General features: G+C 46.8%; 1 protein-coding gene across 1 annotated transcript; it reads right to left on the minus strand.

The window, feature by feature from the left end:
* Positions 1-4,395: 4,395 nt before the first annotated feature.
* On the minus strand, positions 4,396-27,104 carry LOC142312055 (uncharacterized). The gene is made up of 6 exons (XM_075350933.1): positions 26,960-27,104; positions 26,651-26,830; positions 26,444-26,567; positions 26,263-26,360; positions 22,118-22,208; positions 4,396-6,722 (listed from the first exon to the last, which is right to left on the minus strand). The coding sequence occupies exons 1-6, from the start codon at positions 27,035-27,037 to the stop codon at positions 5,890-5,892; spliced, it is 1,404 nt and encodes a 467-aa protein (XP_075207048.1). The 5' UTR covers positions 27,038-27,104; the 3' UTR covers positions 4,396-5,889.
* Between the last annotated feature and the right edge of the window lie 857 nt (positions 27,105-27,961).

A 27,961-nucleotide genomic window follows, 5' to 3' on the forward strand; every position in this document is an offset into this window, starting at 1 on the left:
CCTCCGCTCCTCCATCAAGGATCTTAAGATGGGTCGTCATTTCATCTTCCAACAAGACAACGACCCAAAGCACACAGCCAAGAAAACCAAGGCCTGGTTCAAGAGGGAAAAAATCAAGGTGTTGCAGTGGCCTAGTCAGTCTCCTGACCTTAACCCAATTGAAAACTTGTGGAAGGAGCTCAAGATTAAAGTCCACATGAGACACCCAAAGAACCTAGATAACTTGGAGAAGATCTGCATGGAGGAGTGGGCCAAGATAACTCCAGAGACCTGTGCCGGCCTGATCAGGTCTTATAAAAGACGATTATTAGCTGTAATTGCAAACAAGGGTTATTCCACAAAATATTAAACCTAGGGGTTGAATAATAATTGACCCACACTTTTATGTTAAAAATTTATTAAAATTTAACTGAGCAACATAACTTGTTGGTTTGTAAGATTTATGCATCTGTTAATAAATGCTGCTCTTGTTTGAAGTTTGCAGGCTCTAACTTATTTGCATCTTATCAGACCTGCTAAATCTGCAGAGGGTTGAATACTACTTGTAGGCACTGTACTTTAAAGATTTGTTTGGGGACCACAGCCAGATAAAGGATTAGTAGAGCACTGCCCTCAGCCAGCTTTACCCAGAGGTGTTATATATGATTACAAGGTCTATTAGTATGGAGTAGACATATTAATCATTTGGAAAAGTGTTGGGAAAAGCTGAACAGGGGATAAGCCACACGTGTTTAGTCTCCAGCTTTGGTTCCTAAATGGATCTATAAAGTATAATTTGCCTGAAATGGCACAGCTCTGATTCATGGTGCCCATGGTCTGGGCAGTACAATCAGGTAACAGGTTCCCTTTCAGGCTAATATTTTGGCTCACAGCCATGAGGTTTCTGCACATGTCCAAACCAAATTAATTTTTGCACATTAGAAACAAATCAAAACAATTAATTGATGTATGAACAGTTTTCAAGAATCATTTCATGCTCTTTTTATCAACACACTGGTTTCATAACCAAATCAACATTGTACTTCAGTTAAAAGAAGTTGGCATCCTAAGTTATTCTTATCAAAACAGATTCACAGTTTAACAGAGAAACGTACAATGTATTTTACAAATACACACATATATAATTACAGTGATAAACAAAAGGGGTAACAATGTTTTGAACTTTTGACTTTCAGGCTCCATATCTCACTGTCCACTAGACCTGTACGCATGAGACTACCTTCATTTTGTCATCTTGGCTATTTCATACATAAATTTGACTTGAATCAATATCATCATTTCCCATTGGGCTTCCTGGGGTGGCCAACAAGCGAAACGCGCGTCAAGGGGCGTTGGATTGCACTCCCTAAAGACAGCACAATATGGGTAAGCTGGATCTTTTGTTGCGCTACCAACAGTGTTATTGTGTGTGCTGATTAGCCCTTTAGTGGTCCTGACATATACTGCAGGCTATGCACTCCTGTATTGTGTCCTTTTACTCTTGGACACTACATATAAAGAGTCACTTTTTCACTTGTATAGGAGTATATTTTTAATTTATATTTTTCATTCACATTATTGTGCCTTGTATTATTCACACTGTTGTTGCACTGATTTATTCAGGCACAGTATGTAAATGACCTGTCAGCCATCTTTTCTGCACCTTAATCTTTCCCTTGTCATGCAATTGATCGTATTTTTTATGTGTGTCTAATTTTTGTTTAAATAAAATTTACTTATATTCTAATATTATGGATTTTTATTCCATGTTTTTTTGGATATCATAAATTTGACTTGCAACTATTTAGCATATGATTAGTTATCCAGATTCTTGTCATGTAAACAAACAAGAACACAAGAAGTTTATAGTGCAAAAATGGAAAATTTATTTAGTTTATCAATAAATAGTAAGGGAAATAATGTAGGACGTTACAAGCACAAGTTTAGCGAATAGGTACCTGGGTCCCGTGGACCACAATTGTACAGGTTGTAAATATAATGGGGTCCCACTGGGAAAACCCAGTGCAGCTACAATACAAGGTAAGGCGCAGGGAAAAGTACAAAAGTAGCAAGACCATTAGAGTGGATATGGGCTAATTATAATAGACGTAACGTGCTGACAAGCAATAAGGTGGCCCACATCCAAATATGGATTACAGCTACAAGTGAGCGCTTACCTAAAACAATGGTGGTGCAGGGGAGCCTGAGCAGAGGGGACCTCCGACGGCCGTTTTGCGGTATACTACCGCTTCTTCCGGGAGGAGTGAGAGCGGTGTTGAAAGCCCACGCCGCTCTTTTGAATGCCTGCCACCCGATCACGTGATATCAATCACGCGAGCGGAAGCCAGGGGAGTCAAGGACGCGCGTGCAGCCGCACAGCAGAGCCCCGCGCTGCGCACAAAGTGCGCATGCGCAGGGCACGCCGGGGGAGCGCAGCGTCACGGCTCCCTGGCATCAGGAGGGACGCTGGAGGCGCGGCCAGCCCAAGTGATCGCACAGGTACACGTGTGGAACGTAAACACCCGGCGAGCACTGGACACCGCACCAGCAGCGCCCCCCCGGTGACAGAGCAAGGAGAGCAAAACCATAAGCATTAAGGGACATAATAGTCCATATGAGACGCCACATGTGTAACGCGTCACCAAGTATATATTCTTTTGGTTTTGCTCTCCTTGTTCTGTCACCGGTGGGGGGGGGGTGCTGCTGGTGCGGTGTCCGGTGCTCGCCGGGTGTTTACGTTCCACACGTGTACCTGTGCGATCACTTGCCCTGGCCGCGCCTCCAGCATCCCTCCTGTTGCCAGGGAGCCGTGACGCTACGCTCCCTCCGGCGTGCTCTGCGCATGCGCACTTTGTGCGCAGCGCGGGGCTCTGCTGTGCGGCTGCGCGCGCGTCCTTGACTCCCCTGGCATCCGGTCGCGTAATTGATATCACGTGATCGGGTGGCAGACATTCAAAAGAGCAGCGCGGGCTTTCAACACCGCTCTCACTCCTCCCGGAAGAAGCGGTAGTATACCGCGAAACGGCCGTCGGAGGTCCCCTCTGCTCAGGCTCCCCTGCACCACCATTGTTTTAGGTAAGCGCTCACTTGTTGCTGTAATCCATATTTGGATGTGGGCCACCTTATTGCTTGTCAGCACGTTACGTCTATTATAATTAGCCCATATCCACTCTAATGGTCTTGCTACTTTTGTACTTTTCCCTGCGCCTTACCTTGAATTGTAGTTGCATTGGGTTTTCCCAGTGGGACCCCATTATATTTACAACCTGTACAATTGTGGTCCACGGGACCCAGGTACCTATTCCCTAAACTTGTGCTTGTAACGTCCTACATTATTTCCCTTACTATTTATTGATATACTAAATACATTTTCCATTTTTGCACTATAAACTCCTTGTGCTCTTGTTTGTTTACATGTTTTTGGAGAGTGCCATCTCGTGACCAAACGGGAGGGTTAATCTATACCCTACGCCAGTATGGCCTATCTGAGACCTTAAGGTATAACCATGAGGCTCCTTGTTTGGATATAGATTCTTGTCATGTCAGTGCATTGTTCCTGTTTTGCTCTTGGTATTTGAAAAAAAGAATTCTTCCTGTATACTACAAATTACAACCTGTTCTCACAATACCTACAAGCTGATTGTTTTATTAGGTTACCGTATTTTTCGGACTATAAGACGCACTTTTTTCCCCCCAAATGTTGGGGGAAAGTAGGAGGTGCGTCTTATAATCTGAATGTAGGGCTGCGAGGAATGAGGGTGCTGCGGTGGAGCGGGTCATCGGCGGCACAAGCAGGCTGTAGCAGCGCCTGCCGTGACCATTTAATATGCACGCCCATCATCCCACCCATCATCTCAAAGCGCTGAAGCCGATGCTGACAGGTGGGCGGGATGATGGGTGAGGGATAAACAGCTGGCCCACGTGATCACCCCTGGCAACTACAGCCCGGAGTGATCATGTGCGGCTGTATTCACTGCCCCCCGTGCATCATCATCATCAGCGCGGGTGGCAGTGAATCAGTATACTCACCGGCCACGATCCCTGCAGCACTGCAATGTTCTCCTGTCTGCCGGCCGCGGCTGTGTGTGGAGACTAGCGGTACTCAAAGCGATGACGTCATCACTGTGCACACGTGTCCACACGCAGCCGCGGCCGGCACAGATAGGAGAATATCGCGGTGCTGCAGGGATCGCAGCTGGCTCCACACAGGTCAGCAGTGCTGCTGCTGGCACAGACGGGAGGAGGAGCGATGCTGCAGGGAGTGAGGTAAGGTGAGTATGAACGTTTATTTTTTTATGTGCCACAGGATGCGGCCATACACCAGGATGGGGGTATATAGCAGGATGGGGGTATATAGCAGGATGGGGGTAAATAGCAGGATGAGGGCATATAGCAGGATGAAGGGTATATAGCAAGATGGGGGAATATAGCAGGATGGGGCCATATGCCAGGATGGGGGTATATAGCAGTATGGGGCCATATGCCAGGATGGGGTATATAGCAAAATGGGGCCATATGCCAGGATGGGGTATATAGCAGGATGCGGTCATATGCCACGATGACGGTATATAGCAGGATGTGGGTTATACCAGGATGAGGGACAAATGCTGTATATACAAGGCACGAAAATCATTACCAGGATGGGGTACCTTAGCAGAGAATTTGGGGACATTACCCCCATAACAGTGTCAGCAGCAGATCCTCGCCCCATAACAGTGTGTCATGACCAAATTTTTTGCTTAAAATTTTATTTTCCTATTTTCCTCCTCTAAAACCAGGGTGCATCTTATGGTCCCAAGCGAAAGGTCATGAAGATTTGCCAAAAAAAAGAGAAACAGCATTATCCAACACATTGATAACGGTCTCTCGGCCAAGAAAATTGCAAACTCCATCATATGAGTGCCATCCAACTCCATCCATCCATTCAAGAGCCAAGAGGTGGACGTTCAGGCAAAATATCGGAGTCAAAAAGTCGGCTCATCACAATGTCTATGAGTTCTGGTGCAACAAACAAAGGAATGGAGGTAGCTCATATGCTTCATAATAGTGAGGTCACAAACGTCCATGCAAGCACCATGCAATGCACATTACTCAAGTCTAGAATGGTGGCCTAAAAAAAGGTGACACGGCCTCAACTTGAATATCATCATAAGAAGCGTTGGCTCGAGTTTGCAAAGAAGTATGGAAAGTGGACAGTAGAAGATTGGAAACAGGTCATTTGGTGTGATGAGCCGAAAGTCAGTTGACTAGGCTCTGATGGGTCTGGAAGAAACAAGGGAAAATGGGGCTAACAACAAGGTCTATGAGTTGTGGCATGACAAACACAGCAATGGAGGTAGCTCGTATGCTTCATAATAGTGAGGTCACAAACGTCCATGCAAGCACCATGCAATGCACATTACTCAAGTCTAGAATGGTGGCCTAAAAAAAGGCGACACGGCCTCAACTTGAATATCATCATAAGAAGCGTTGGCTCGAGTTTGCAAAGAAGTATGGAAAGTGGACAGTAGAGGATTGAAAACAGGTCATTTGGAGCGATAAGCCAAAAGTCAATTGACTAGGCTCTGATGGGTGCAAATGGGTCTGGAAGATACAAGGGAAAATGGGGCTAACAGATCGAGAAACTGAAGAAACTGTCAAATTCAGTGGAGGAAGCCTGATGATATGGGATTGTTTCACAGACAACTTCAGTGGAATTGGGGTCTTTATAGATATCTACAGTACATGACATTGCTTTTCTCTTGTAGACGTGTTTACTTGACCATAATTTCTATTCTTTTCTTGTACATATTGTCAATTAATTGATTAAAAAAAAGTATATGCTATTTCCCTGTGTGAGTTTTCTGATGTATATTGAAATTTGATTTCTGATTAAAACATTTCCCATGTACTGAACATGAAAATGGTTTCTCACCTGTGTGAATTTTTCATATGTGAAATGAGATATGGTTTACTTATAAAACATTTCCCACATTCTGAACATGAAAATGGTTTCTCACCTGTGTGAATTCTCTGATGTGTTATAAGATTTGAATTCCGACTGAAAGATTTTCCACATTCTGAACATGTAAATGGCTTCTCTCCTGTGTGAATTCTCTGATGTGCAACAAGATTTTTTTTTTCACTAAAGCATTTCCCACATTCTGAACATGAAAATGGCATCTCCCCTGTGTGAATTCTTTGATGTCCTACAAGTTGGTATTTCTTGCTAAACTGCTTTCCACATTCTGAACATGAAAATGGCTTCTCCCCTGTGTGAATTCTTTGATGTGCTACAAGTCGGTATTTCTCACTAAACTGTTTTCCACATTCTGAACATGAAAATGGATACTCCCCTGTGTGAGCTCTTTGATGTGCTACAAGTCGGTATTTCTCATTAAACTGTTTTCCACATTCTGAACATGACAATGGATTCTCCCTTGTGTGATTTCTCTGGTTTTTAACAAGGTTTGATTTCTCTGCAAAATATTTCTCAGATTCTGAAAATGAAAATGGCATCTCCTCAGTGTGAGCTATTTCAGGTTGAAAGGCTCTTCTGTGAATTTTGTCTTCCATATTTGCATCTGATGAAGCAGAAAAAAGGACCTGTTGAAAAGGATCACATGAAAGGTGTGTTCTTTGAAGGACTGGAGGTTTATCTGGGATAATGGCATGTTCTTCACATATATCTGGTGTAGTATCATAATCATCTGCTGTAAAATCTGAAAATATCAGATATCTCTCTGATCTCCTGGTACAGTCATCTGCCAAGAATAAAACCGATTTTATTATTTTTCAATAACGTTCGCTAAAATTTAATTAATATTTTTAGTATAAATTTTATAACATTTCCATACCAATTGCAATGCAATTCAATGATCCACTGCGTAAGACAGTAGACCATAAAGGAGTGAAAAATAATTATATTAATCCACCAGCTTGTGATTATTCAATTGTTCACTACTCTTCTAAAGCGGTCTTCTCCATAGTTTCATGTGTTACTGTGCCTGACACCAATCATATCCAGTTATACGTTCAGTAACGGCTCATAAAAGAGGCTTTAGTCCTCAATTAAACATACCATATTTTTCGCTTTATAAGACGCACCTGATTTTGATATGACCCCCTATGGATGGCACACCTCCCCCTGTGTTTGATATGGCCCCCTATAGATGGCACACCTCCCCATGTGTTTGATATGGCCCCTTATGGATGGCACATCTCTCCCTGTGTTTGATATGGCCCCCTATGGATGGCACACATTCACCTGTGCTGCCAATGGCCCCCTATGGATGGCACACGTCCCCTTGTGCTGCCCATGGCCTCCTATGGATGGCATACGTCCCCCTGTGTTAGATATTGCCCCCATGCTGCTGCCCATAGGAAAATAAACACTTTACTTTACCTTCTCCAGTGCTGTCCTCCCTCGTGTCTCCCTCCGTGCTGTTGATCTCCTGCACTTCCTGGTTCTCGGTGCCAGTCACGTGATCGGCACAGCAGAGTCATATCTCTGCGTGCCTGATTACAGCGGCAGCAGAGAGACCGGGAGATGAGCGCTGGAGGAGGTAAATAAAGAGTTTTTTATTTTACTATGGGCAGCAGCATGGGGGCCATATCTAACACAGGGGGGGGCCATGTGCCATCAAAGGAGGCGCAGGCAGATATAATATGCGAAGCTGCCCCAGCCCATCACCACGGTGCAGTTTCAGCACCACAGTGATGGACACCGGCAGTGCATATTATATGCGCGGGAGCAGGAGATCTAACGCTGCCGCCCACAGCTTTCACCAGCCCCCAGCAGCGCTCCAGAGCTGCCCCCACCTTCCCTGGACTTTAGTATAATATATATATATATATATATATATATATATATATATACACCTCAGTATATATATCTTTCAGTAGATCAAATGACGCTAATCCTGGAAAATCCAGCCCCTTGCTCCAGATCTTCTCATATTGCGTTCTCCTTCCCCTTTTAATATAAACATTTTTCTCCATATAAATAATATAATTCACTTTTTCAACAAATTCCTTACGTGTCGGTGCTTTTTCAGATAGGCAATACAAGGCAATTAGTTTCCTTGCTGCATACAACAATCGTGCCACTGCCAGTTTCTCTTGTTCATCCACCCCCACTTCATCCACATAGCCCAGCACACACACCAGCGGGTTTCTGGGTAGGTCCACTTGCATCACTGATTGAATTAAATTTAACACTGTGATCCAGAACCCTTGTAAACACGGGCATTCCCACAACATGTGCATGATCCCTGCTTCTTCCACAGTACATTTTGGACACTTGGAATCTGTTCTCACTCCCACTTTCTTCATCCACACGGGGGTTCTATATACTCTGTATATAACATATAATTGCGATAGCCGTTTTGCCTCGCTCAGAGATATTTTGATGACATATTTCAAAATAGACTCCCATTTCTCCTCCCCAATTTCTCCCAAATCTTCCACCCACCTTGCATATGCCCCAATTTGTTGCCTCCCAACCGACATGGACAGAAGTCCCCCGTAGACCATCGATATACATCCTGCCATCCCTCTCTGCATCCCTAATATATTAATTACACTATCTAATTGTATAACAATTGGTGTTAGGCTGGTTTCACACTACGTCTTTTTAACATCCGTTGAAAACGTTATTTTAGCGGAAGTACGGATCCTGCTTTTACAGCAAATAACGTATGCAAACGCATCTGTTATTTTGCAGGATCCTGCACTGGATGTTTAGGGGCGGGCATTGGAGTCATGTGATCGGGAGTGAGGGGAACTAGACTGGGAGCCGGCTTCTGACAGCTGCAGACGCTGGTAACCAAGGTAAACATCGGCCTTGGATACCCGATATTTATCTTGGTTACGAGTGTCTGCAGCTGCTAGGAGCAGGGCTGCCTGCACACGTAACCAACGTAAACATCGGGTAACTAAGAGAAGTGGTTACCCGATATTTACCTTGGTTACGAGTGTCCGCAGCTCTCAGGTGGGAGAGAGAGGAAGGGGAGGAAGGGGGAAAGACAGAGATAGAGAGAGAGAGGGTGAGGGAGGGAGTAGAGAGATAGACAGATCACGCGAGACTGGTTCTGGGCATGCTCAGTACTTTCTGGGCATGCTCAGTACAAAAGCAGGATCCTGCCTATCAGCACACCAGCGTTCACCTGCGTTCGCGTGCTGTTTAGTCAGGATCCGGTGACTTGCAGTATTTTGACGCAGCTCAAAAACGCTACAAGTAGCGTTTTTGAAACATGTTAAAAAACTGCAAGTCACCGGATCCGCACTATAACGCACGCAAACGCAGGTGAACGCATGTTAACGCGAGTCCATTGCAAATGCATTGAAATGAAAACGCATTTGCACTGGATCCGTACTTCCGCTAAAATAACGTTTTCAACGGATGTTAAAAAGACGTAGTGTGAAACCAGCCTAATTCTGTTCTGCGATTCAAATGCGTGACGTAGCTGCAGGTATTTATAAAACATACTATGTCCCAGTGGGAAGTCTTTTAGCAGTACTTCAAAAGTCTTAAATATGTTTCCATCCATCACTTGGGAGAGGTACCAGATACCAATTCTCCTCCATTGCCCAAATTCTTTAAGGGATAAAAATTCCGGAATGTTGGGGTTGTCCCACATGGGGGTATATCTACTGAACCCGGTTACCTGTCTCATCTGTTTGATCTTACCCCATACTTTATCTATCAACTGTATAGTAGGATATAATGCAGAGTGTGGACGAAACTTTCCCGCCTCCAGACTTGCCAGCAGAGGACCTTTTCCGATCACATACTGTAATATTTTCCCCGCCGAGGTCTCCAAACCTGTCACACCCCACCCCACCATGTGTTGGCTCTGGGCAGCTAAGTAATAGCACCAAGGATTAGGTAGAGCCAGTCCCCCTTCGTCTTTTGGTCTCTGTAAATATTCTAACCTCATCCGTGGGCGCTTCCTTTCCCAGATTAAGCCTCGGAAAATAGAATTTATTTTATAGAACCTATTTTGTGGTAGCCATACCGGGGCGTTATGGAGCACATAGAGCAGTTGGGGCATTAGTATCATTTTAGCTAAGTTGACTCTCCCCACCACCGAAAGGTACAGTTTGGACCAGGCCAGAATCTTTTGTTTGAACTTAAGTAAAAGGGGGGTGAGATTAAGACGTTCATAGTCAGTCAGTTTATTGGATATCATAATTCCCAGATATTTAAACTCTGACACCACCTGAACCGGAGCACAAGTCACCACTACATTAGAAGGCGTTTCATCTAGTGGCATCAAAACCGATTTGTCCCAATTTATCGTGAGCCCTGATATCCTTCCAAAGTTAGATATGACCCTCATTACCGCCTCCAAGGAACTCCCTGCATCTGCCAGAAACAATAATAAATCGTCCGCATATAAGGCCACTTTCTCCTCCACACTCCCATATCGGTAACCCACTACACCAGGATCCCGCCGCATCACCGCCGTCAGTGGTTCGATAGCGATAGCAAACAACAGGGGGGACAGTGGGCACCCCTGCCTTGTGCCCCTATAGAGAGAAAATCTTTCTGACATGCTGCCATTTGCCCTAATTCTTGCAGTAGGAGCAGAGTACAACAGCTGCACCCACCTAATATACACTTCCCCAAACCCCATTGATCGCATCGTAGCCCATAGGTACCCCCACTCTACACTGTCAAAGGCTTTGGCCGCGTCTAGGGAGAGAATAACCCGCCTCCCCTTATTTTCCGCCGGTATCTGCATATTCAGGTACAGTCTCCTGAGGTTAGTTGCCGTGGATTTGTTGGGCATAAACCCTGCTTGATCTGGGAGTATTAGGGATGTAATGACTTTGGTGAGTCTATTTGCAAGCATCTTAGCCAGGAGATTTACATCTACCGTCAATAGTGAAATCGGTCTGTAAGAGGCTGGCAAACCCGGGTCTTTGCCTTCTTTAGGGAGCACCACAATTATTGCCTCCTGCATAGACGGCATAGGCTCTCCTCTTTCCAGACATGAATTATATACCTTAAGCAGCACCGGCAGTAAAACCTCCCTATGTTGCTTATATACTTCAGCCGGAAACCCATCTACCCCCGGCGCCTTATCATTCGCCATATCACTCAGAGCTAGCTCTAACTCCTCTAAGTCAAATGGCTCTTCTAGTAACTCTCTAGATTCCCTTGAGAGGACTGGCACCTGAGCTCTGCATAGAAATTCATCCACCTCCCCTGCCTCCGGGTGCACCTTGACTGAGTATAGATCAGAGTAGAATGTTTCTAGTACTTTTAGGATCCCCGAGGTGTCCGTGACAACTGCCCCATCTACTGACTGTAACCGTGCAATATATGTCGATTCCCTCTGTGCCGCAGCTATCACTGATAATAGGTGACCCGCCCGTTCTCCATTCTCAAAGGACTGCATGGTTTGGAACATTTTCTTTCTCTCCGCTGCCTGTATGGTCAATCTATTAACCATCTTTTGAGCTGCCTTCATCCTAGCTTTTGCCGCCGGCATGGGGTCTGATATTAAAGCATCTTCCGCCTCCCCCAATTCCTGAAACGCAAGCTGATTCTGCCTTCTTGCCTCCGACTTTACCTTAGATATACCCCTTATATACAATCCCCTCAAGTACGCCTTCATTGCCTCCCAAACCATTCCAATAGATGCTGATCCTTCATTGAACCTAAGGTATTCCCTTAAACTATCACTAATACCCCCCCTTCTTCCACTAATTGTAACCAAAAGGGATTTAATTTCCATAAGGGTCTGTTTTGGTCTTGTTGTTCCCCCAGGTCTATTTCTACACACAGGGGCGAATGATCTGATACCGTCCTGGGGAAGTATTTAGTACCCACTACCAAACCTTGCATTGCTTCATTGCCCAAGGCCAGATCAATGCGCGACAGGGATGAGAACGTAGCCGAATAACAGGAGTATTGATACACTTCTGGATGCCGAGTCCTCCACAGGTCAATCAGCGCCGTTTCTTTAAGCAAATTACCGAATGGTGTATAGTTACCCCCATTTTGCGTACCTCATGTCTCCCTTTGTCCCAATGTGAATTCGGAATATTATTAAAATCTCCCATTATCATAAAGGGAACCCCCGGAAAGTCTGCCAATAAATTTATCAGACTGTGAAGTAGGTTGCTGCAATATGACGGAGGTATGTATAGGGATATAATTACTACGGCTCTTGTCCCCAGCCTACAGGAAAGACATACATACGGCCCATCTTTATGCACGATGACCTTTGGAAATGCAAACCGTGCGCCTGAGCGGACTAGTATACTGGCCCCTCTGGAGTATGCAGAATATGTAGAATGATACCCCACCCTGAGCCACCTTCTATCCAGTAGATGCAGCTTCTCCGGTGTCATGTGTGTTTCCTGCAAGCAAATTAGGTCAGGTTTTTCTGTGCGTAAAAATTGAAATACTGCTTGCCTTTTGATGCTAGAGGCTAAGCCCCTAACATTCCAACTAATTAGCTTAATGCGTCCCGCCATATGATTAATTGACAAAATTCTCGTTCTCCCAGAGCTCCTTAATAGGCCAAATGAGACTGTCGCAGACCCACCCTCCCCCTACCCCCCAATATAAACACCCCCCACAACAATAAACATAGTAACACATCGTTGCCACCAGTCCCCTTTGTATCAGGGACGGAGAGCATATGTTCGCCTTGGCAAGTCTGCCAGATACCGTGTCCATCTTTTATCGTGTTTCCTCTTTTACGACGGACAGGGCCCTATCAACTATCAATAACACCAGAACCAGGACCTCCAGAAGGAGGGACGGACCCCGCCTGTTTGTCGTGCACGGTATTCGGCTGTCCATCTGATCAGTATTGCAGTCCTGCCATATTCTCACAATGCCCCTTTTTTAATATTAAGGGGGAAGAACGAAAGCAAGTTACAGGAAAGAAGGGAGAAAAAAAAAAGGGGGGAGAAAGAAAGGGGGAGGGGAAGTGGGTAAAACAAAGAAGAGAAAGAGAAAAGTAGTATAAGAAGAAGACAGGGTGGAATAAGAGGAGTGAGAGGGGAGAAAAAGAAAAAAAAAAAAAAAAAAAAAAGAGGGGGGGAGAATAAAAATTAATTCAGTATTTATGCATTGCGAGTCCAGTATGAGTTGGAAAGTCCCTTTCCATAGCCAGGATTCCATTTCCTCCCATCCTCAGTGGTGTTTGCAGACCCCTTTCCTCTAGAGTCCATTAAATGTAGATTTAAATTTAGATTGCCGAGGTAAACAAAAAAAAAAAATGTTTTTTAAAATTTTCAAACAGGAACTCCTCCCCGGCAACCATAGCATAGTATTTTTCCTCTACACCACTGCATGCGATGAGAGGTAGGGTGTCCCCAAAAGTCAGTCTCCAGCTTCCCCTTCACGACCCTCCCTCCGCAAGCGTTGTTCATTGCTATCCAGCCATCTTAGCGCTTCCTTAGTATCCAGGAAAAAGTGCACTATTCCTCCAGCTACCACTCTGAGTTTCGCCGGGTACATCATGGAGTATACCAGGTTCAGTTGTCTCAGCCTTCTCTTGATGTCAATGAACTTGGCTCTTTGCTTTTGCACTTCTATGGAGTAATCTGGAAAAATGGATATCTTGGAGCCATTGATGATCAGGTCCGGGTGTCCTCTGGCATACATCAGGATATTATCCCTGTCTCTGTAGTGCAGTATTTTGGCCAGGACAGGTCGCGGTGGGTGTCCAGGAGGCAGGGGGTGGGTGGGAACCCTATGGGCTCTTTCCACCGCATATAGAGGGGTTAGATGCTCAGATCCAATTTTACTTTTCAGCCATTCCTCAAAAAATTCAGTTGGGGATGTACCTTCCACTTTCTCTGGAACGCCAATTATTCTCAGGTTGTTACGCCTTGATCTATTTTCAAGGTCATCCGTTTTTGCTAGGAGTGCTGCGATTTGATGTGCTGCACGCTGCCCGTCTCTGTCAGATCCTGCCATGCGGTCCTCCATGATACTGACTCTCTTCTCAACCTCTCCTGTTCTCTCTTTCACTTCATGAAGCTTGTGCCGCATGGATGCCATGTCTTCTCTCAGGCTCCCCAGTTGCTGGGTCACCTCAGTAATACATACTCTGCATAGCATTACTGCATACCTCCCAACTTTTAAAGAAGGAAAAGAGGGACAAAGTTTGCGGCGCGCTACGCGCGCCGCGGCAAATTTTTAGGCCACGCCCCCTAACCACACCCATTTCACAGTCACGCCCATATACACTCCCCATCCACACCCATTCAGCACAAACACGCAGGCAGCCGGCGGGCCTCCAGCACGGACACGCAGGCAGCCAGCGGGCCTCCAGCACGGACACGCAGGCAGCCGGCGGGCCTCCAGCACGGACACGCAGGCAGCCGGCGGGCCTCCAGCACGGACACGCAGGCAGCCACAGTGAGGCGGCCGGTCGCCTTCACAGACAGGCGGCCGGCCGCCTTCACAGACAGGCGGCGGGCCGCCCGCACAGAGAGGCGGCCAGCCGCCCGCAGAGAGAGGCGGCCGGCCGCCCGCACAATGAGGCGGCGGGCCGCCCGCACAGACAGGCGGCAGGGGGGCGCCCGCACAGACAGGCGGCAGGGGGGCGCCCGCACAGACAGGCGGCAGGGGGGCGCCCGCACAGACAGGCGGCAGGGGGGCGCCCGCACAGACAGGCGGCAGGGGGGCGCCCGCACAGACAGGCGGCAGGGGGTGAGGGGGGAGGGAGGGAAATCAGCGCTGGAGAGATTTTACTGTACCAGCAGCAGCACAGGCAGCGCTCCTCTCTATGCCACGTCTACTAGGATGGTAGGAGGGAAAAGCAGGGAGGCGGAGAGAGAGTGGGTGGGCGGAGCCCGGGAGCCGGCCGTCCCGCCCGTGGCAACGGGACAAACAACGTAAAGCGTGAAAGTCCCGCTGTATCCGGGACGGTTGGGAGGTATGCAGCATGTTAGAATGTGTACATAAGATCCCGCTGGTGGTGGCCGCAGCTTATAGGCCCCAAATCTGGTGACAGGTTCCCTTTAAAGTGAACCTGTCAGGTGCAATATGCACTCAGAGCCAGGAGCAGTTCTGGGTGTATATTGCTAATCCCTGCCTAACCGTCCCTGTATACACTAGCATAGATAAAGAGATCAAGAACAAATATTTTTAAAGATCTTATATCTTATGCTAATGAGCGCGGGGACTAGTCACAAGGGCGTTACTTCACTTGGCTAGTCGGCTCGCATAGCATGTTAGCATGTTATTACGCCCCTGTGTGAGTACTAACACGCTATATGAGCCGACTAGCCAAGTGAAGTAACGCCCTTGGGACTAGTCCCCGCGCTAATTAGCATAAGATATAAGCTCTTTAAAAATACTTTTTCTATAGATGCCTTTATCTATGCTGGTGTATACAGGGACAGTTAGGGAGGAATTAGCAATATACACCCAGAACTGCTCCTGGCTCTGAGTGCAGATTGCACCTGATAGGTTCCCTTTAAAGGGAACCTGTCACCAGAAATTTAGCAAAAAAAATAAAAGATTCCCCTCTGCAGCTCCTGGGATGAATTCTGGAAAGGTTCCTGTTGCTATTGTGCCCCCTTTGAGACCTAAAATAATACTTTATGAAGTCTTACCTTTTTGTATGCAAATCTGTTTTTATGGTCACGGGGGCGGGCTGCCTGGCGTCCGTTATTCCCCCTCCTGCCGTTGTACGCCGTCCCCCATTGCTCATTTCCATACATGAGGACGCCTTCCTCATGTAACTGTCCTCCTGAAGTTTTGTGCATGCCCAGTGCCACTCTCGCGGGAGTAAGCACTGTGCAAAGTGTGAACGCTTTTGAGGTGATTGCGCAGGCGCGAGATTATGGGCGGCGCTGTGATTGTCATCAGCAGCGTCATCCAAGTACCTTCCCATAATCTCGTGCCCGCGCTTCTCACTCTGCCTCCACCGTTATGCGCAAGCACTGGCCATATGAACCACGTTACCTATTACCATGGGCGCGAGATTATGGGCGGCGCTGTGATTGTCATCAGCAGCGTCATCCAAGTACCTGCCCATAATCTCGTGCCCGCGCTTCTCACTCTGCCTCCACCATTATGCGCAAGCACTGGCCATATGAACCACGTTACCTATTACCATGGGCGCGAGATTATGGGCGGCGCTGTGATTGTCATCAGCAGCGTCATCCAAGTACCTGCCCATAATCTCGTGCCCGCGCTTCTCACTCTGCCTCCACCGTTATGTGCAAGCACTGGCCATATGAACCACGTTACCTATTACCATGGGCGCGAGATTATGGGCGGCGCTGTGATTGTCATCAGCAAAGTCATCCAAGTACCCGCCCATAATCTCGTGCAAGCAGTAATAGGTAACATGGTTCATATGGCCAGCACTTGCGCATAACGGTGGAGTCAGAGGGAAAAGTGTGGGCACGAGATTATGGGCGGGTACTTGGTTAACGCTGCTGATGACAATCACAGCGCCGCCCATAATCTCGTGCCTGCGCAATCACCTGAAAAAGCGTTCACATGCGCAAAACTTTGGGAGGACAGTTACATGAGGAAGGCGTCCTTGTGTATGTAAATGAGCAATGGGGGACTGCGTAAAGCGGCAGGAGGGGGAATAACGGACGCCAGACAGCCCGCCCCCGTGACCATAAAAACACATTTGCATACAAAAAGGTAAGACTTCATAAAGTATTTTTGTAGGTCTCAAAGGGGGCACAATAACAACAGGAACCTTTCTAGAAGCAGCCCAGGAGCTGCAGAGGGGAATCTTTTATTTTTATTGTGAAATTTCTGCTGACATGTTCCCTTTAACTGGTAGGGGAGCCAGGATAAAGCAGAGCTGAAGTTGTTGGGAAGCTAGGACCCAGCAGCTCTGCTCCACAGGCAGGAGACCACTGATCGGTAAGCTAATAGAAGCCTGCAGATGTCACTCTGCATAGGTTATTACTGGCCAGTGCTATCTGCAGGAGAGAGAAGAGCTGATTGCACGGTCTCCTCAGCTTCCTGATTCCCCGCGTGTCTGCAGCAGTGAGAAGCCGCACACGGGGAGTCAGAGAACAGCTGCAGAGAAACGCAGGCTCCGGGACTGGGGGGGTCGGCTCTGGTGCAGGGGGGGGGGGGGCTCTGCTGCAGGGGGGGGGTCGCTCTGCTGCAGGGGGTGATTCATACCTCAGCAGCAGTCACAGGAGTAGGTGCGCGCTCGGCTCTGTAATGAATAGTAGAAGGGAGAAACAGCGAGGCGGGGCTACAGTGGGTGGGTGGAGCCGTGACAAACAGCCTCACGGGCGGGACCCGGGATCAAAGGCTCAGAAGAGGGACTGTCCCGCTGTATCCGGGACGGTTGGGAGGTATGCCGGGATGGTTGAGAGGTATGTTACTGCTGTGAGGATGTCTCTGTGTGGGCTCTTCAGGGATATTCTGTGTGCCTGCCAGCTCTCCTAGCTGTGCTGCCTGAGATTTGGGATTTGTCTCTGCCATGCAGGCCTGAGCTCCCTCGCTGCTCTCACCCCTCCCCCCTCCTTCACTCAGCACCATGCTGTCTGCAAGTCCCATATTCATCTGCAGCTCACCTCTCACTGTCTCTCTGTGATGGGCACCGCTCTCCTGCCTGGCAAAACGCTCCAGCCGTGTTGCAGCCTGTCTTCTGATCTCCTCAGCATCTGCACCATTATCTTTTCTCTGCTCCATGCTGCCCACGGCACCATCTTGATTCTGCTCCTCCACTTCTCCCACCTGCTTTTTCGGCCCCCTCCTTGTCATATCTGTGCCAGTAAGCAATGCAATCAGGTCAGGAGGGTCAGAGGGTCGTCCAGCTGCAGCCTATGACTTCTGAGAGTGTTTTTTGGGTTTTGGGTTTCTTCCCTATGGATTTTCTAGATGCTTGGCAGGAGCTACAGGATCTGCTTCGACCCACATACTGAGTTAGGCCACGCCCCCTTTGCAGCTTTATTTTTAATAGTAACTTTGTAGAAAAAAAAAAATCTCTGATAATTTACTTTTCAGGGCTTACTGTATTTTTCAGATTATAAGACACACTTTTCCTCCTGAAAAATTGGGAGGAAAATGAGGGATTCGTCTTATAATCCGAAAGTTGCTTACAGGGGATGGTGGAGAGGGGTTGTAGGAGCAATGTTGCGGGTGCTGTGCTGGGGCCGCGAGTGCTGGTGCTGAGGCAGTGTGCGCTGGTGCTGTGGACTTCAAATAATGGCACCCAGAGTCGCCGCGTGCGCAGATGGAGCTCTCGGCTCAAGATCTCATCTGCGCACGCGCAGCCTTCAGCCCACTCTCAGCAGCGGACTTAAGAAAAATGGTGCCCGGATGTGGCGTGTGTGCAGATGAGAACTTAATTCCAGAACTCCATCTGCGCACGTGCAAACTCTGGGTGCCATTTCTATGAAGTCTGCACCGCCGACAGTTTCTGGAAGTTGCCTGCCTCACTGCACCTGCTGCGAGCATCTGGGGCACTGCCCACAGCATCGCCCTACTCCACCACTGCTCCTGCCTCCTGTGACCCCGCCCAACCACCAATGCCGCACACTCAGAGTAAGGGTGGAAACACATCTATGCGAGTAAAATCGGTCCGACTGGGCTGAAAAAAACTCGGCTGATTGTAGTTCACGTTAGGTCCGAGTGCAACGCAAGTGCGATGCTTTTTCTGAATAAATTAATGATTTTACTAGCGTGTGTAATGCGTGTGTAATGCGTATTTTTTACTATGTCATCTGCCATTCAGCTCTGCTACATGGCCGCTAACAGCAGACACAGACAACCATGTAGCAGAGCTGAATGGCAGATGACAGCAGACACAGACAGAGCCGTACGATCAGAATGAACTCGGGTGAACTTCACCCGACTTCATTGTCATGCTGCGGCTCTGTCTGTGTCGCGTCCTGATTAGCGGTCACCAGTGAAGGACTCACCGGTGACTGCTAATCCCCGGAGTGACTGAAGTTAGCAGCCCTCTCTCATACTCACCGATCCCCGATCTCCGGCGCGGCGCTGCACGGCATTCACACTGCTATGGCGGCTTTTACTATTTTGAAAAAGCCGGCCGCTCATTAAACAATCTCGTATTCCCTGCTTTCCCCGCCCACAGGCGCCTATGATTGGTTGCAGTGAGACACGCCCCCACGCGGAGTGACAGGTGTCTCACTGCACCCAATCACAGCAGCCGGTGGGCGTGTCTATACTGTGCAGTGAAATAAATAATTAAATAATTAAAAAAAACGGCGTGCGGTACCCCCCAATTTTAATACCAGCCAGACAAAGCCATACGGCTGAAGGCTGGTATTCTCAGCATGGGGAGCTCCACGTTGTGCGGAGCCCCCCAGCCTAACAATATCAGTCAACAGCCGCCCAGACTTGCCGCATACATTAGATGCGACAGTTCTGGGACTGTACCCGGCTCTTCCCGATTTGCCCTGGTGCGTTGGCAAATCGGGGTAATAAGGAGTTAATGGCAGCCCATAGCTGCCAATAAATCCTAGATTAATCATGTCAGGCGTCTATGAGACACCTTCCATGATTAATCTGTAAATTACAGTAAATAGTAAATAAACACACACACACACACACACCTGAAAAAATCATTTATTAGAAATAAAAAACACAAACAAATTCCCTCATTACCAATTTAATAAGCCCCAAAAAGCCCTCCATGTCCGGCGTAATCCACGGACCTCCAGCGTCGCTTCCAGCATGAAGGTGACAGGAGCTGCAGCAGACACCGCCGCTCCTGTCAGCTCCACGCAGCAACTGAGGTTGCTGTCACTGAGGTTACCCGGTGGCCGCCACTGGATCCAGCGGTGGCCGCGATTAACCTCAGTGACAGCTCAGCTGATCGCGCTACTCACCTCAGTTGCTGCGTGGAGGTGACAGGAGCGGCGGTGTCTGCTGCAGCTCCTGTCACCTTCATGCTGGAAGCGACGCTGGAGGTCCGTGGATTACGCCGGACATGGAGGGCTTTTTGGGGGTTATTAAATTGGTAATGAGGGAATTTGTGTTTTTTATTTCTAATAAATTATTTTTTCAGGTGTGTGTGTGTTTAGTTACTGAAACTTACAGATTAATCATGGAAGGTGTCTCATAGACGCCTGACATGATTAATCTAGGATTTAGTGGCAGCTATTGGCTGCCATTAACTCATTATTACCCCGATTTGCCAACGCACCAGGGCAAATCGGGAAGAGCCGGGTACAGTCCCAGAACTGTAGCATATAATGTATGCGGCAATTCTGGGCGGCTGCTGACTGATATTGTTAGGCTGGGGGGCTCCGCATAACGTGGAGCTCCCCATCCTGAGAATACCAGCCTTCAGCCGTATGGCTTTATCTGGCTGGTATTAAAATTGGGGGGGACCGCACGCCGTTTTTTTTAATTATTTAATTATTTATTTCACTGCACAGTATAGACACGCCTACCGGCTCCTGTGATTGGGTGCAGTGAGACACCTGTCACTCAGCGTGGGGGCGTGTCTCACTGCAACCAATCATAGGCGCCTGTGGGCGGGGAAAGCAGGGAATACGAGATTGTTTAATGAGCGGCCGGCTTTTTCAAAATAGTAAAAGCCGCCGGAGTAGTGAGAATGCCGTGCAGCGCCGCGCCGGTGATCGGGGATCGGTGAGTATGAGAGAGGAGGGGAAAATGACCGACAGACTGTGAGAGAGGGACAGAGATAGTGACGGACCGACAGAGAGAGACCGACTGACAGAGAATAGTGATTGACAGACATTGGGAGACATCACTCGATTCCAGTGTTTTAGGAAACATGCGAGAAATGTATTTAGAAAATCGGATGTCACTAGGATGGTGTGAGTGCCGTCCCGTGACATCCGATTATTTACACGCTCCCATAGACTTAAATTGGAGAAACTCGCAGTAGAAACTCGCAAAAAAGCAGCATACTGCTATTTTTTTCTCAGTCCGATTTGGACTGAGAAAAAAAAAAAAAACGCAAATGCGAGCTGAATCATTGACTATCATGTGTCCGATTCCAATGCGAGTTTTTCTCGCATTGCTCTACTGCGAGAAACTCGCAAGTGAGAAGCAGCCCTAAGACACCACCGGATTGTAAGACGGACCCCCTTTTTTCCCTCTACATTTGGGGTGTGTTTTATAATCCAGTGAGAAAAATACGGTATATTGTACTGGCATATAGAGATATTTGTATGGACCACTACAATATGCTTGCAAAGAAGAAACCCATTGAGGTTTTTAAGCTCAGAAAATTCTCGTACATGACAGTGCATCCTGAGGTTCACTGGTAATGTCTCTGTCTTACATTATCATTGGTCCTGAATTTTAATCCATGACAATAACATGCTGTAAAAGTATATTTAGAGGTATTCACTGAGCACAATGTCCGGTGTTAGACAGGACTGTAAATACAAAAGTATCACGTCTATAGCAGCTCGGAAGTGTGCTCTGGCTGTAGAGGAGAAACCACTATAAAAAACAATGTAATCAAGTGTTTATTTTGTTTAAGTGCAACATTTTTAAGTATCTACCTTAAAAAATCTCTGAACAAATCCTAATGCGGGCGTCACACGAGACGATCTATCGTGCGATCGCACGAGCGATCGCACCCGCCCCCGTCGTTTGTGTGTCACGGTCAATTAGTTGCCTGTGGCGCACAAAGTCGTTTACCCTCGTCACACGCACTTACCTGCCCTGCGACGTCGCTGTGGGCGGCGAACATCCTCTTCCTGAACTGAAGGGGGAGGGACGTTCGGCGTCACAGCGACGTCACATAGCGGCCGGCCAATAGAAGTGGAGGGGCGGAGATGAGCGGGACGTAAACATCCCGCCCACCTCCTTCCTTCCGCATTGCCGGTGGGACGCAGGTAAGCTGTGTTCATCGTTCCCGGGGTGTCACACAGAGCGATGTGTGTTGCCTTGGGTACGATAAATAACCGGCGCGCAGAAGAAGAAACGACTTTTTGAAAATAAGCGACGTGTCAACAAGCAACAATAAGGTGAGTATTTTTGCTCGTTCACCATCGCTCGTAGCTGTCACACGCTACGATATATCAAACGATACCGGATGTGCGTCACTTACGACGTGACCCCGCCGACATATCGCACGATATATCGTCTCGTGTGACGCCCGCATAAGAAATTCAACACATAATTTTACAAGCCAGTGACTGAATAAAATCTGTGACTTCTCTACATTTAGTGGTCACTACTCACCTGTGCAGTTATCTGTAGGAATCTCCTCTTTACACCTCTCATCTCCCCTCACATATGTCTCTGTAGTATTAATATGGGTTACATATTCATCCTGAAACAAATATTATAAGCCACAGACAAATTGAAAGTTCAGTGAGTTGACATAGAATATAAAAGATCCTAAATTAATATGATGACCAAACATGACATGATAACAGTCATTGTCAAACTGGGTGTCACAGGTGACAGACAGTCTTGTAGTCTCCAGCTATAGAAGGTCACAGCGTTTGGCTGCACAAACTGCTCCCTGACCTTCTATCATTCCTGCTTCATTTTCATCTTTTTAGGACCCTGTGGTGTTGTTCAGCCTGTCAACGGCTGTTCATCAGTACTTCCCTAGTATTTATATGCCTGCACTTCCTATTACTCGGTGCTGGTAATATATGATACATATTTATCAAATGTTCAGTGCAAGCAGGCAGTTTGCATACATCTGGATAATATTGGTGGTTGTTGCAGAATGTCTCCCTGAGTCAACTAAAGATAAGTTGCTTGTTGTTTTCCCTTGTTTGTTATCCCGGTGTGTCCTTTAGTGCCTAGTGGGGTTGACGAAGAGCTCATCCCATCCGCTCCCTGTGTTGGGTCCAGATCAGGGTGAGCCTAGGGTCAGATATACGGCTTGGCGCATAGGAGCGGAACCTATTTAGGGTGATGAGGAAACCCAGGGTCCCGCGGTTGGCTTGGTCAGGGGTCACCATCTCCCCCTTCCCTAGACACAGGGTTTCCCTTCCAGTTTGCTTGGTACTTCCCCATACCAAAAAATGGTGGCTGAGCTCTATGGAAGCTAGCTGTACAGAATGAAAGATAAACGCTTTAATTGCAGGAGAATGACAGCAGACAGAAAAAGCAAGTCAATTCAAACTTGCTTATATTCATGCTTTCTAAGTAATTAAAGCAATTTAATAACTTAATAATACCAGTATAACAACCTGTTCTACCTCCTCCAAGATATGCTCTATAAGATAATGATTTCGAGATAGTGAAGGCCGCGGAAGCTGTCCATGACTATACGACCATTGTGGAATGCTGCATTTAAGGGAACCTGTCACCTAGAATATGCGTTCTGACCTATCAGCAGACACATGTGTGCCCTAATTACACCTCCCTACCCATTCCTGTGTTGTAAAATTGTATAATATGAAAGTAATAAAAAACGTTTTATTACCTTCATATTTCGTATGTAAACAGCAGGGTATGTGGTCACATGGGCGGCGCCTTGCCCTATGGACGTCTGCATATTTCCGTGGAATCACGCCCCTGTGGGCATGATACCATGGAGCGACGCCCAAGCTCTATTATCCAAACAATCATCCACAGGAATCAGAAAACCCAGGATGTTAAAAAAAAAATGTTACATCACATCCAACACACTAAGGACTCATTCACATGTCCTATTCTGTTCCGTAATAACGGACCGTGACTCAATACAAGTCAATGGGCCTGCAAAATCCCTGGAAGCCGCACGGAAGCACTTCCGTGTGACCTCCGTTGGGTGCCCGTGCAAGTCTGGGTCCCGCTCCCTGCCAGCCCCGCAGCTGTCCGCACAGCAGTGTGTCAGTGTCTGCCCGCATTTCAGTATCAGCAGCTTCTCACACTGCAGTGCGGGCAGCCGCGGGGATGACGAGTACTGCTGTCAGGAGGTTAGATGAGATCATTACCTGCTGTGATGATCTCCTGCACTCCTGACGTCAACACTGTCACTGCCTTCTATGCCCGCCGCGTTCTCACATCACGTCTCACGGGCAGCCCAAGACTGTCACTAGCGGTGACGTCACGGGCTCCCGCGATTCTTCGCTGTGAACGCGGCGGACAATGGAAATCAGTGACAGCGCTGACGTCAGGAGAGCAGGAGATCATCACAGCAGGTAATGATCTCATCTAACCTCCTGACAGCAGCGCTCTCGTCATCCCCTGCAGTGACCTGGGCTGACCTATTGATGTTAGCTCAGGTCACTGCACTACTCTCCCAGCCAATGGGGAACATTCTGTTCTTTATTGACTGGGACAGTGACTATGGTATGGATCGTCATGGGACCCCCTTATTAGATTACGCCAGACCCGGATTTGATTCTTCTTTTCAATAAATTGGTGAAAGAGGGAATGTTTTGGGGAGTGTTTATTCAAATAAAACTTTTTTTGTTGTTTTTTTTTTTTAATTACTGACTGGGTTGGTGATATCGGGTATCTGGTAGACGCCATGACATCACAAACTCCAGGGTTTGATGCCAGGTGACATTAAACATCTAGCATCAACCCCATATATTACCCCATTTGCCACCGCAACAGGGCAACGGGATGAGTTGGGGCGAAGCGCCAGGATTGGCACATCTAATTGATGTGCCACTTCTGGGGCGGCTGTGGCCTGCTATTTTAAGGCTGGGGAGTGTCCAATAACGGTGGACCTCCCTAGTCTGAGAATACCAGACACCAGCTGTCCGCTTTACCTTGGCTGGTAATCCAATTTGGGGGGCACCCCACGTTTTTTGTTTTAAATTATTTATTTAATTTAAAATAACAGCGTGGGGTGCCCTCTGTTTTGGATTACCAGCCAAGGTGAAGCTGGCAGTTGTGGTTTGCAGGCTGCAGCCGTCTGCTTTACCCTAGCTGGCTACAAAAGATAGGAGGAATCCCACGTCGTTTTTTTTTAATTATTTATTTATTTTTTGGCTAAATATAATGCTAAGCACCTTTTAGTGCCACATGAAAGTCACTAAAGGGTGCCAGCTTAGAATATGCAGGGGTGTGGAACATTATATATGTCTTTCTCATCTATTATCTATCTATCTATCCCTCTCCATTCATTCATCCATCAATCCCTCTATCTCTATATCTATCCATCTCTATATCTACCCATCTATTTATCTTTCTAGCTGCTTTCGTTTTTTGCGGTCCGCAAAAAAACGGAAGGCACATGGATGCCGCACGGATGCATCTGTGAAAAAACGGACTGTTTTTTTTGCTGACCGCAAAAACGGAACGGTCATGTGAATGTAGCCTAAAAATTGGCTGCCAAATTCTGACTCTTTCATCAGTCTGGGGCAACAGAAATCTGGATTCATCTGACCAGACAATGTTTTCTACTGCTAAGTGATTTAACTTTTTTCACAATCAAGTTTTTTCTGTTTATTTCCCATAGACAACAATGGTACTGAAACTGGTCATTTGCTGCTATAGCCCCATCTATGCTAAATAACAACTAGCAAATTTGCACACATTTGTTGGACACCAGAGCTGTATTCAGCTGCAATATACTTGGCTGGGCATCACATGTTCCTCAGAACCATTACTGATAGCTTACTTCAAAAGTTGTGTTTGTCTACAAGGTCCCTTTTCAATTGATGTTTTTCCTCAATCACAAAATTCTCAGTATACTCTAGACACCACCACATTTAAAATCCCCAAGAAACTTGGTAATTATTAAAGTAATGGTCCTGGCTAATATAGCACTGATGATTGTGCCTTGTAGAAGTAGCTCAAATTGCACAATCTTCCTATTCTAATGTGGATTCAAACTAAAACTGGGGTCAGAGGTCTAATTTCTGAGAAAGGTTCGTATTGGAAAGTGTCGATGTGTCAAATAATGTGTCAGTGTCTAATATTGGCAAAAAAGACTGCCTGCACTCAGCCTCATCGACCTGACGGATTACTGAACATGACATAAAATACAAAAAAAGACAGTTTGCCCTCTGATAATGCTAAAGTATGGAAACCATGAATGTGTGAACATGGACCTGCATTACTTCTAAGGAAAATCTAAGAAAAATGAGATATTTAGCATATAGAAATGGCCATTTGTATATCTGCCCAGTTGCCCCTTCACGGCATATCTCGTAACTGGGTACCTAACGCTATTCTGAAGCCTCTCTCTGGGTTAAAATGGCCATTTCTATATGCTAAATATCTCATTTTTCTTAGATTTTCCTTAGCAGTAATGCAGGTCCATGTTCACACATTCATGGTTTCCATACTTTAGCATTATCAGAGCGCAAACTGTCTTTTTTTGTATTTAGTGTCTAATATTGGTTGATAAAACAAACGGAACACAAGACCTTTACAGCCGTCTAAACTTCAGAGGGGAGATTTCATGACACCTTCTCTCCATCTACCTGATGATCCTGAGGAACATTGGGATTTTCTTGTTTATAGTCCTGTGGAAGAAGATGACGGGGACATCTCTCTGGTGTTGTGGTCTCACTGGATAGAACTGGAGGAAACACATACAGGGACTTAATTAATTCTTTACATACAGATAATTATAGGCCGTGTGTATTTAGACCAGTCTATTACCTGGTGATGTGAGGGGCTTGGGAACCTCCATCATTACATCCTTGTACAAATCTTTGTGTCCTTCTAAATACTCCCACTCCTCCATGGAGAAAAAGACGGTGACGTCCTGGCACCTTATAGGAACCTGACAGATACAATGATACCGTCATCCCCCCGATCCCTTCATAGCGTTACTGTATAATGTCCCAGCATTCCCAACAGTGTCACCTCTCCAGTCAGCAGTTCAATCATCTTGTAGGTGAGTTCTAGGATCTTCTGGTCATTGATGTTCTCATGTATCGGGGGGTGAGGTGGAGGCCCCGTGATTGGGCTCAGGGGTCTTCCCCATCCCTCAGACACAGGGTCCTGACAGCGGTCACTAGAGGTCTTCTTCACTACTGTGTAATCCTGGTTATGGAGAGACACATTAATAAATCTCACTACAGACATTTCCAGAGTCCTCACCTCTCCAGTTCTGTCCATCTGTTATTCCCATAGATAAGAATGATGTAATGTGATGTCATCAGAATCTCTCACCTCTCCAGTAAGCCGGAAGAGGATCTCTAGGGTGAGGTGTAATATCCTCTCCACCATCTTGTCCCTGTCTCTATCCATCCTTGAGGGTCAATCAGGAAAATCCTCTTATATAGAAGATCTCCACTGAGAGGATCCGATATTGTAGGGACCTGGGGAGAAGATGACGATGTAACATCATAAAGATCCCATGGAAGGATACAATTACTAGAGCTAACATCGAGAAACATATGAGGAGATATAGCGTGTAGATGTCAGATTCTTTGTATGAATTGAAAGATCTAATTTGCTATGAAAGCAGTTCTTCCATGTTTGAAGTCAAAGCACATCAACTTGACATAAACATTACAGCTAAATATTGGAAGCAGCGATGATGGCATTATGTAAAGCTCACCAGAAAAAAGCCACGAGCCAACTCAGGTCAAAATGGCAAATGCACTTGCAGGATGCAGCCGACCCCCATGATAAAGGTATGGGTAACACAGGTGCAGAATACCAATGAGACAGCCACTCTCAACCTACCAACTCATGGAGGGGGTGGCTGCTGGTATTGAACATGCACACTAATGAGGTTTTACATAGGGCACCAGTCACACAGATATGTGCAATGCACAGTGTCTGGCTTACAGCCTATTGATGACGCCCTTCTATTAGATCAGGCGGGCTGCCCAGCACTATTTAAGTGCACTAGCCCACAGGACAGACACCCCAGAGGGCCCGGCTGCATCCTTCAAAAAGTTGTACAATCCAAAATGATATACAGTAAAATAATAAATGTGAGGTATTGGTCCATATTTTGGCCAAAATACATAAGCTTGTAACCCAAATGTCAAGGGTCCCCACGCTTACGAGTCCCTGTTTTTTCATTACTATACCCCTGTAACTGGATACTACTTTTATATCCATAGTGTTCACTACCATGATTACTAGAGATGGAGGCGCACTAAAATGCTCGAATGCTCGGTCCTCGATTCCAGCTGGTCAGACGATCGGACGAGCTAGACA

This window comes from Anomaloglossus baeobatrachus, chromosome 5 (genome assembly GCF_048569485.1).
Source record: "Anomaloglossus baeobatrachus isolate aAnoBae1 chromosome 5, aAnoBae1.hap1, whole genome shotgun sequence".
NCBI classification, from domain to species: Eukaryota; Metazoa; Chordata; class Amphibia; order Anura; family Aromobatidae; genus Anomaloglossus; species Anomaloglossus baeobatrachus.

Coding starts and splice junctions, on each gene's coding strand:
- LOC142312055 (XM_075350933.1), bottom strand. CDS start 27,037: ATGGATAGAGACAGGGACAAGATGGTGGAGAGGATATTACACCTCACC. Junction 26,831..26,959: donor TCTTCCGGCTTACTGGAGAG/GTGAGAGATTCT, acceptor CTCCATAACCAG/GATTACACAGTAGTGAAGAA. Junction 26,568..26,650: donor TTGAACTGCTGACTGGAGAG/GTGACACTGTTG, acceptor TGTATCTGTCAG/GTTCCTATAAGGTGCCAGGA.